The sequence below is a fragment of the Glycine max genome, chromosome 3 (assembly GCF_000004515.6).
Source record: "Glycine max cultivar Williams 82 chromosome 3, Glycine_max_v4.0, whole genome shotgun sequence".
In the NCBI taxonomy this organism is placed as follows: domain Eukaryota; kingdom Viridiplantae; phylum Streptophyta; class Magnoliopsida; order Fabales; family Fabaceae; genus Glycine; species Glycine max.
Genome location: NC_016090.4, coordinates 3,318,708 through 3,329,932, shown reverse-complemented (window position 1 = coordinate 3,329,932; position 11,225 = coordinate 3,318,708). Strand labels below are relative to the sequence as shown.

At 41.1% G+C, this 11,225-nt stretch overlaps 2 protein-coding genes across 2 annotated transcripts; both read left to right on the top strand.

Annotated features, from left to right (window-relative positions):
* Positions 1 to 2,219: 2,219 nt before the first annotated feature.
* On the top strand, positions 2,220 to 9,789 carry LOC100797602 (cytochrome P450 83B1). Its single transcript, XM_006577340.4, has 3 exons — positions 2,220 to 3,055; positions 8,072 to 8,261; positions 8,947 to 9,789. The coding sequence occupies exons 1-3, from the start codon at positions 2,352 to 2,354 to the stop codon at positions 9,556 to 9,558; spliced, it is 1,506 nt and encodes a 501-aa protein (XP_006577403.2). The 5' UTR covers positions 2,220 to 2,351; the 3' UTR covers positions 9,559 to 9,789.
* Positions 9,790 to 10,206: 417 nt separating this feature from the next.
* LOC102660143 (F-box/LRR-repeat protein fbxl-1-like) lies at positions 10,207 to 10,845 on the top strand. Its single transcript, XM_041014319.1, has one exon. It carries the CDS (start codon positions 10,207 to 10,209, stop codon positions 10,843 to 10,845), a length of 639 nt encoding a protein of 212 aa, XP_040870253.1.
* Positions 10,846 to 11,225: the final 380 nt, after the last annotated feature.

Here is an 11,225-nt window from a genome sequence, read left to right as displayed (position 1 = left end):
TAGTGACCTATCGATTAAAAAGGTTAAACTACTTATCCATTAATTTGATGCATCAAATGAGTTAATGATCAGGTTAATTTTTACAACATTGCATTAAATTATTATGATCTTTGACGGGTTCTTTGCAAAACTACTAGGCGATCCAAACTCTTAAAACATTTAATTGTAAAGTAAAAACAACAAGAAGGTTGTAAGTTTGATAAATATAGATAAGATGATGATTAAAAAAATATTTATGGGTTCAAATATATTTTTATCTTTTTATATTTCTTATTAAATATGATAAGATATGGGCATGTCTTTTATAATTGTTTATAGAGAAATTTATTCACATAAGCCCTTTATATATTTTAATGTTGATCAGTTATGAAAAATTTAATGATTAATTTTCATTTTCATTTCTCTCACTCTCGCCTAATAAAGTCCTCTAAAAATAATTATATATATAAACAAGTTTAAATAGATATAAGTTTAAATATTTTTAGTTTTGGTTCATGCACGAAAAATGTTTCAATGGCTTTGTAAAATTTATTTTTATTCTTGTTATTTTTTATTCCATCAAATATATCTATTTTTTTAATTCCCATAATATTTGATTCATTTTGAATTAATTGTTATGAATTTTATTAATAGGAATTAAAAATCAATTATCAGCATATTATATATATATATATATATATATATATATATATATATATATATTACAGATATTAAAATAAAATATCAAGGAAAAAAACAAATAAAATTTTACAAGAATACGAAAAAATTACAAAGACCAAAGTAAAAAAAAAAAAAAAAGAAGGTAGTTTCAACATGTCTTCAATACCTTACGTACTCGGTAAGATTGAGAGTGTCCCCGTACAAAAATAAAAATAAAAAATCTAAAAAAGAAAATACTTAAAATTAACATATGTATAACTAATTTATAAAAGTTTTCTCATATCAATTTCTCCAAAATCTGATATTTTAACTCTTGTTAATTAATTTTACTTTATGAAAAAAAAAAATTCTTTGCTTATAGAAACTTTTAGATAAGTTTTAAACAGACTCGTACGTGAGCATTTTAAAGGGTCACATAATTAACTTTTTAAATACTCGCATAAGTGCATAAGATTTAATCTTGATCAACGAGTGTGTGAACACAGAAATTACTACACCTGCATGCACTACACCTGGAAGACCTCGACTACACCTAGCTTGAAGACCACCACACCTAGATGCAGCAAATTTTACTGGAAGACAACTACACATGCATGCTGTTAATTTTCACATACACACAGCTATTCTAGTTGGTAGAAAGCTACACATGCAGATGATTTTAAAATGCAGAAGATCCTCTATCAATCTTGAAAGACGTACATAGTAGAAACCAGAATGAGTGGCTCTTCTCCTTTTCGTTTTTTTAAAGAATTTGTCGTTCTTATCCTTGTAATGGTCCAAACCAATCATTTCGTTGATTTTGTGTTTTCCATATTTTGTATATATATTTAATTAAATAAAATGCATAATCTTCAGTATTTAAATATAACATTCATATTTAGGAAAAATGTTTATTAATATTCATGATTGGTATAGAATACAACATGCTATAAATCAATTCATTAAATATTTTCTGTTTAATTTATAATATAATGTTTATATTAAACAATTAATATTTGTTAGATAAAAATTACACCAGTGAAGAAATAATCTTAATTAACGCGTTTAACATTTATTTTGTTTGCAAAGTTAAACAGAAAATAAGACTCATCCTATTATGAATTGTACAGTATGAAACGATAGATATTTGAAGGTTAATTGTTTTTACGGTGGACCCGCATGAAAAATAGTTCACCAGGGAACCAACAATAATCTCTGTTTTTGTGTTATGATAGGTTACTTCTTTTCGTTTGTGCTCTGTTCAAGATTTTTATAATTTAGTCATGATTCTATGAATTACCTTCTTGATTTTGAAAGGTTACACAGTTTTATTTTTTTCCCTTAAAATGAGGTACTCAACCTTGCATACTGTAGTGGAAATTGAGCTTATAATAATTTGGTAACGAAAATCTATTGGCGTAGCTTATATTTTTGTCTTGTTCTCCTAATTAACATGGATATGCTAACATATATATAACCCAATAGGGTGATATAGATGTTTAAAGTTTCATTGTATGCATATGAGAAATTAATTTATTTAACAGAATAATTTATATTCGATTCTTTATGTAAAATTTTGTTGAACCAACAACAATCACAAATTATGAGTTGAATCCATGGACACCATCTTTCACTCAAGACCAAAAAAAATATGTCCCTATATAGGGTGGTATAACTCTTTTCTTCCACCTCTTGGTTATAGCTAGGCCACAATGGTGTCACTACCACTTCTAATTATATGCCTTACTCTTCCCTTGCTTTTGCTATTCTTCTTCCAAAACAGCAGAACAATCAAGAAGCCACCCTTTCCACCTGGTCCTAGAGGCCTTCCCATAATAGGGAATCTTCATCAGTTGAATAATTCAGCTCTTCATCTGCAACTATGGCAGCTTTCAAAGAAATACGGGCCTCTATTCTCCCTTCAATTAGGTTTAAGGCAAGCCATTGTTGTTTCCTCATCTAAAGTAGCCAAAGAGCTATTAAAAGACCATGACCTTGAGGTTAGTGGACGACCTAAATTACTTAGCCAGCAGAAATTGTCCTACAATGGGTTAGAGATTATATTTTCCGCATATGGTGAGTTTTGGAGAGAAATTAGAAAAATTTGTGTTGTTCATGTCCTTAGCTCCAGGCGTGTCTCAATGTTTTCCTCAATAAGAGAATTTGAGATCAAGCAAATGATTAGAACAATATCCTTGCACGCCTCATCTTCAAAAGTTACAAATTTGAATGAATTGCTAATGTCTCTTACTAGCACTATTATATGTAGAATTGCCTTTGGGAGAAGCAATGAAGATGAAGGAACCGAAAGGAGTAGGTTCCATCGGATGCTCAATGAGTGTCAGGCTTTGATGAGTACCCTCTTTGTCTCAGATTATATTCCTTTCTTATGTTGGATTGATAAACTGAGGGGACTGTGTTAGGAGTTTATCTATCTACTACACGCTACAAGCTAGAGGTAAACATTCTTCTTGCTGATTTTATTACTGATGCTGTATTTATAACATGGAATTTGGTAATAAAGCTGAATTTTCAGTAATTATCCAGCTGCCCTGTAACTAACTCGAAAAGGGAAATGTAACAGAATTGGTTATTGTTTCAAACCAATTTCCTATAACAGAATTATAATTGCTAATATCCTAATATCTACTCAGCAAGAATATACTGTGTGATTCAAATGTAATCCTGATATTGGGCTGGTTTCTTGGTATTTCTCTTGGGCCTGTCCCTGGTGGGTGCTTCTTTGCTGATCTGCGTCCCATTGCTAACAACACCCTCCCCTAGAAACTCAACCTCGTCCCTGAGGTTGTAAACGGAGCGAAGGGCGTCCCAGTTCTCCCAGGAAGTGTCCTCTGGTGCGAGACCGCGCCATTGAACCAGAACAGAGCGTCATGGTGGGTCCTTGGTGGTGTCATATTTCCAGTCGAGGAAGCAAAGGGGTTCGACGAGAGGATGATGATCAACCTGGGTAGGGGGAAGAGGGTCATCCATGGGTGGAGGCGGACCGTGGTGAGGCTTCAAGAGAGACACGTGGAAAACGGGGTGTATCCGGGAATTTGCCGGTAACTGAAGGCGATACGCCACAGGCCCAACACATTCCGTGACCCGGTAAGGGCCATAGAACCTTTTTGCAAGCTTAGAGTAGTGGGGACGCATGGAGAGTTGCCGATATGCATTGTTCTTCATTGCCATCTGCGCTTTCAATAGGCGATTTTGTAATTTAGTGTGCAGAGCCTGTCAGGTGGATAAGATGGAGTCTGCAGCCTCAATCGGCGAAGTACCTGTAGTATACGGCGGGAAAGCTGGGGGTGGTTTGCCATAAGTGACCTCGTATGGGGAGAGGCCGGTACCAGAGTGAGTGGAGGTATTATAGCTCCATTCGGCCAGAGAAAGAAAAGAGTGCCACAGGGCAGGCTTGTCATGAACGAACGAGCGAAGGTATTGCTCTAGAGTTCGATTAAGAACCTCAGTTTGGCCGTCAAATTCTGGGTGGTACGCGGTGCTATACCAAAGTTTGGTGCCACTAATGCAGAATAATTCGCGCCAGAAGGAGTTGAGAAAGAGTGGGTCGCGGTCGGACACCAGGCTACGGGGGAAGCCGTGCAATTTGCAAACAATGTCGATAAAAAGACATGCAACCTTGTGGGCAGAATACTTTGGTGGGAGTGTGCCGAGGTGGGTACCCTTGGAGTAACGGTCAACAACCACCAAGATGGTGGTGAAGCCGTGGGACGGCGGAAGTCCGGTGATGAAGTCAAGCGACAAGTCCTCCCACAGGCCAGAGGGGATTGGCAGTGGTTGGAGTAGACCGGCAGGTTTACGGGCTTCGTATTTAATTTGCTGGCAGACTCGGCACTGAGAAACCATGCGGTGGACATCACGGTGAATGTGATCCCAATAGAAGGAATCGCGGAAGCAGCGAAGAGTTTTCGTTTCACCCATGTGACCACCCAGGGGCGTGGAGTGGAATTCCTCTAGGAGCATGGGAATGAAGGGGTTGTCGGAAGGCAACCATAGCTTGCCGCGAAAGTGGATTTTGCCGGAGATGATTGAGTAGTCAGGATGGGTCTCGGGTTGTTGTTGGAGCTTGGCAAGTAATTCATGGTAAGTTGGGGATTGTTGCACTGAGTGGTGGATATCGGCGATACAATCCAAAAGAGGAATGGATAGAATCAAACATTGGCCGGCGGGAACCACGCGAGAAAGGGCATCTGCTGCGGCGTTGCCGGAGCCAGCGCGGTATTCAATGGTGTAATTGTAACCCAAAAGCTTGACCAAATACTGTTGTTGTTCTGGAGTCTGGATGACTTGATTCATCAGGTCCTTCAGGCTCTGATGGTCAGTGATAATAGTGAAGGGATGGTCGAGGAGGTAGTGACGCCATTTACGAACCGCGGAGGTGATGGCATGGAGCTCCCGGACGTAAGTGGAGGAGCGTTGCAGCCTGGGGCAGAGATTCTTGCTAAAAAACACGATTGGATGAGCGTGTTGGGACAGCACCGCGCCTATCGCGATTCCGAAAGCATCTATTTCTAAGCAAAACGGAATCGTGAAATCTGGCGGAATAAGAACAGGGGCCGAGGTCATTACCTGTTTGAGTGTGTCGAAGGCGCGTTGGGAATCCACGGTCCAAATCAAACTGTCCTTACGGAGCAACGCATTCAGTGGGGCAGCCAATAGTGAGTAGCCGCGAATGAAACGTCGGTAGAAGCCGGTCAGACCAAGGAAGCCACGGAGAGCTGTGGTGGTTGTGGGAGTTGGCCAATCGAGAATAGCAGAAATTTTGGAGGGGTCTAGGGAGACACCTTTGGCAGAGAGGATGTGGCCCAAATATTGAAGTTGGGTCTTGGCAAAGACGCATTTTGACTCGCGGAGATAGAAAGAATCGCGGGCCAGCACCGTGAAGACAGCCTCGAGGTGGAGAAGATGATCAGCCCAAGAGGGACTGTAGACTAATATGTCATCGAAAAACACCGCAACGAACTTGCGTAGGAAAGGTTTGAGCATTTCATTCATGGTTGCCTGGAACGTAGCCGGGGCGTTACACAGCCCGAAGGGCATGACACAGTATTCGTAGTGGCCGGAATGTGTGCGAAATGCAGTTTTGTGGATGTCCTCCTCTGCCATGCGTATTTGATGAAATCCTTGACGCAAGTCCAATTTGGAAAAACATGAGGCCGCACCAAGCTCGTCAAGAAGCTCGTCAATGGTGGGCATGGGAAAGTTGTGCTTGATGGTTATGGAGTTAAGGGCGCGATAATCGATACAACAGCGCCAACTACCATCTTTTTTTTAACGAGGAGGACGGGTGAGGAAAGGGGACTATGGCTCAGTCGAATCAAACCAGAATCAAGCATAGTCTGGACCTGCTTCTCGAGTTCGGTTTTTTGGCTATATGGGTAACGATAGGGCTTAACCGTGACTGGTTTGGCATCTGGGTTGAGGTGGATATGGTGGGAAATGGGTCGGACTGGGGGTAATTGGGATGGCTCCTGGAAGAGGTGTCGGAATTTGGCCAGTAGAGGAGATAGAGCAGGGGGTGGGGGTTCGGTGTCAGGAAGTAAGGTGGGGGAGTTGGTAATTGAAAAAGAATAAGCAGGGCCTAACTGAAACAGGGCCGCGACGGCCTGCGTTTGAACTCTGAAGCATACGGCGAAGCTGGTGGGCTGATGCCGAAGGGGGTGTAACAGGGACATCTGCAATGATTTGGATGGGGAGGCCCATATGTGTGAAAGACATTGAGAGGGCGGTGTAATCAGTAGTAACTGGGCCCAAGGCTCGTAGCCACTGGACCCCAAGCACTAGGTCAGCACCACTTAAGGGTAACCCGAAAAGGTCAGTGGTGAATTGGTGACCTTGAATGGTGATGGTGACCTGAGGGTAGCGGCGGTCACAATGGATGACTCCACCGTCACCAACCATAACGGGAATGGGGGTCACCAGAGTCGAGGGAAGTCCGAGGAACTTTGCCACGCGCAGTTGCACAAAGTTGTGCGTACTGCCACCATCCACGAGGATCGTGAGTTAGTGTCGCATGACGGTGCCGTAAACGCGGAAGATTTCCGGGGCAGGCATACCGGATAAGGCGTTCAACCTCAACAGGGGGGAGGGTTCATCAGGTGGAGATATCGGCAAGGTTGGCTGAGGGGAATCGGGGGGTTCTAAGGTGAGGGGTGGGTCTGGGTCGTCGGCTGCGATGAGAAGATGGATACGGGGGTTGCAGCGATGCCCCGGAGACCATTTCTCATCGCAGTGATAGCAAAGCCCCTTATCTCGTTTCAGAGCTAATTCCTCAGGGGTGAGGCGGCGAATAGGGAGTTTGTTTGTGGCCGGGATAGAGGGGGAAGGTGGGGGGTGGTTTGAGTGGTGATGAGTGGTGGGAACATGGGAATTGTGGCGGTGGCTGCGGCGGCGGTCTAGGAGTTTATCTTCTTGAAGCTTGGCCAGTGCCATTGCCTGAGGTAAGCACATAGGCTGCAAGGCCTGAACCTCGCGACGCAATTCAGGGTTCAAACCCAAAATGAAGCAGCTGAGCAGCAGGGGAGGGGCGAGCCCGACGACGCGGTTAGTGAGCCTCTCGAACTCCGAGAGGTATTCGTTCACGGTACCCCGTTGCTGAATTTTCATAAGCGTGATTCCAATGCTTGTAGCATTGCCTGCCAGGATGTGAGGAAACCATTCCTCGACATCCATTGAAACCAGCAGAGGGCAGGGCCCTCCATGTAAAAAGAAGCCACGGTCAGACGCTCGGCATCAGAAACGCCCTGATAGTCGAAGAATTGTGTAATTTTAAAGATCCAGCCGAGAGGATCCTGTCCATCGAAGCGGGGCACTTCAAGCTTCATGTGGGGCCGCGAATGGTGGAAAGGGGGTGGTGATGGGGGAGTTTTGGGTGAGGGTGGGGTGGTGGTAAGGGCGGCAAGGCGGTCGAGGACGAAATCAAGCTTCTGATTGAGGTCTGTGTTGGCTTGAGAAAGAGTGGCCTGGTGTTGTGTGAGCTTGTGGACTGCCTCCTCGAGACGTTCGAGGGAGGTCTGACGGGTGTTATGTTCCGGCATGGAGGCAAGTTGGAGTAGACTGTTAGGAGTTTATCTATCTACTACACGCTACAAGCTAGAGGTAAACATTCTTCTTGCTGATTTTATTACTGATGCTGTATTTATAACATGGAATTTGGTAATAAAGCTGAATTTTCAGTAATTATCCAGCTGCCCTGTAACTAACTCGAAAAGGGAAATGTAACAGAATTGGTTATTGTTTCAAACCAATTTCCTATAACAGGATTATAATTGCTAATATCCTAATATCTACTCAGCAAGAATATACTGTGTGATTCAAATGTAATCCTGATAGTGGGTTGGTTTCTTGGTATTTCTCTTGGGCCTGTCCCTGGTGGGTGCTTCTTTGCTGATCTGCGTCCCATTGCTAACAGACTGCATGCACGTCGTGAACGGAATTTCAAGGTGTTGAATGAGTTCTACCAAGAAGTCATTGATGAACACATGAATCCTAATAGAAAGACTCCAGAGAACGAGGATATAGTAGATGTGTTACTCCAACTGAAGAAGCAGCGTTCATTTTTCGTAGATCTCTCAAATGATCACATCAAAGCGGTGCTTATGGTTTGGAGTTCTTTTCCTCTCTCCATCTCATTTAACTCAGGAAAAATGCTACATAAATATTATATTATTTTAAATATTCCATCATCACCTTTTATTTCTCTTATGTTTTTATATCATGTCATAAATTTATATATATATATATTATCTCAAGGTGTTGAATAACATTGTGAGTATTTATCAAACATTTTCTTTTTTTAACCGCAAGTTATCTATTTCAGTTACAAAAGTGTGGCATGCATGCACACATATTACATTTTGCATGTTCATTAAACTAAAATTAATTTGATGTATAATAATAGTATTAATTTTAAACAAAAAGCAAGCTCATTTATAAAAAAAAAAAAATTATTTTATGAAGTCAATGAAATTTTTGTAGTTTTTGGATATTTCACATCAATCAGTAATAAGATTAATTAAATTATAGATTCAATTTTGTTTTGCTAGATATATAATATATTCAAACGTCTCGAGTTGAAGAGTGAACAAAAGTAAACGCCAATTTGTAATATATCTACAATTTAACGATAAACTGCATCAATCTCCATTCTAAGTGAAGTGGTCATTTGTTCATTATTTTAATTTTATTATAAACTAAATAATAGTAATGACTGTGCAAATTCTACGTGCCAGAAATAATTTATCAGAATAAGTCTTCTCTCAATCAATTGCTGATATCTTTCTGCAGGACATGCTTGTAGGAGCAACGGATACAGCTACAGCCATGACAGTGTGGGCTATGACTGCACTACTGAAAAATCCAAGAGTAATGAAGAAAGTTCAAGAAGAGATTAGGAATTTGGGAGGTAAGAAAGATTTTCTAGGTGAAGAAGATGATATTCAAAAGTTTCCCTATTTCAAGGCTGTATTAAAAGAGGTAATGAGATTGCATCTACCAGCACCACTTCTTGCACCAAGAGAAATAAATGAAGCATGTATTATAGATGGTTATGAAATTCCTGCCAAGACAATAGTGTATGTGAATGCTTGGGCTATCCATAGAGACCCTAAAGCTTGGAAAGACCCTGAAGAGTTTTTACCAGAGAGGTTCTTGGATAATACTATAGATTTTCGAGGGCAAGATTTTGAGTTAATTCCATTTGGTGCTGGTCGTAGAATTTGCCCTGGGGTATCTATGGCAACTGCCACATTGGATCTTATTCTTGCTAATCTTCTTAACTCGTTTGATTGGGATTTGCTAGCAGGAATGAAAAAAGAAGACATCGATACTGAAGTGTTGCCAGGACTTGCTCAGCATAAAAAGAATCCCCTCTGTGTTCTGGCCAAGTGCCAAATCTGACAGTTTGTTACTTTGTTGAACAAAAATGTATTAATATTGTTTATACCCTGCCCATTAGCATAGGGCAGGTAAATAACAGCATGGTGATGTTTTGTGGATTGCCTGGCCTTGACATTTTAGTGCACTTTATTTGCTTAATTAATTTCCTTTATATGTATTAGTTGGGTGACCTGTGCAACGTACAGACAATATTTGTTGTTATGAATATAAAGTGAATAGATATTTTGGTCATTGTCTTTGTATTTATTTTGTAAATTAGTCTCTATTTTTTTAAATGTAAAAAATAATCTCTATCTTTACATAAATGTTACAAAATAGTTATTGTCGTTAAATTTAAAAGTAACGCTTTTAGTAAGGTTGATTGTTGACAATTTTAGTGTCACGTAGAACCTTTTCACTTGCTTAAGCAAACATTTCTTCATTTGCTTCTTCTTCCTCAAGAACCTCTTCCTCAGGTTCCCCTTTCTCACCTCCCTCGACCTCATGCGCCTCCATCACTCCCACCTCCACGCGCTCCTCCTCCATATCTCACGCGCCACATTACCCCTCTAATCCCTCAACCTCTCCGGCCACCCCGCAATTCCTTCAAATGGGTTCCGAATTTTGGCCAAAAAGGTTACAACTTTGAAGTCTCTCACCTATTCCCACATGGGTTCTCTCAGAAACTCAGATCTCATCCTCATCGCCCAGTGTTTCCCTTTCCTCGAACATCTCGACCTTAGTTTCCCCAAAGACACCGACAATTCCACCTTCCCCGTCTCCGATGTCAGCGTGAAGGCCCTCTCTTTGGCCCTCCCTATGCTACACAGCGTTGACCTCTCCCGCAATTTCTTCATCAACGACGCTTCCATTCTCAACCTCTGCAAAAACTACAACTTTCTCGAGCAAGTTACGATCTTCGAGTGCCACTTCATCACGCAGCGTGGCATCGCTTCCACCATCAAGGAGAGACCTTGTTTGCGTTCTTTCCGCGTCAGCAACTTCCGCCATCAGGGAGAGACCCTTGTTTTGCAAGGTTGTTGTAACTATAGCTATGTTGGAGTGCTTTGCTTGTTGTCCACGTGTCAGTCTTTGGAGCATTTGGATCTTCAAAACGCTGAGTTTCTGTGTGATCAGCGTGTGGAAGAGTTGTGTGAGTATCTTGGGAATTTGGTGTCTGTAAATGTTGGTGGTTGTAGGATGTTAACTGATTTAGCTTTGTTTGCACTAGTTAGGGGGTGTCCTTTGTTGAATGAGATCAGAATGGGGGAACTGATGTTGGGAAGAGGAGGGTTGATGAGGATTTGATGAATAGTGTTGTGAATTGTCAAGTGAAGTCTCTCTATTTGGGAAACAATTCCTTGTTGAGGGGTGAAAGTGTAGAAATGTTTGCTTCTGTTTGCCCCAGTTTGGAGGTTCTTGATTTGAGCTCTTGCTGTGGCATATATCTGAAGGTGTTGATGAAGTTCTAAGGAGGTGTTGTGAGGTCAGACACGTGAGTTTGCTTACATGGACTAAGACTTGCCACATAAACATATGACTAACAGTGAAAATTGAATTTTAACAATATGGACTTATTTGCATAACAGATATAAAGATAGGGACTATTTTTTACATTTCAAAAAGATAGGAACGAATTTGCAAAATGGGTACAAAGACAGATACCAAAATGTCTATTCACTCTATGA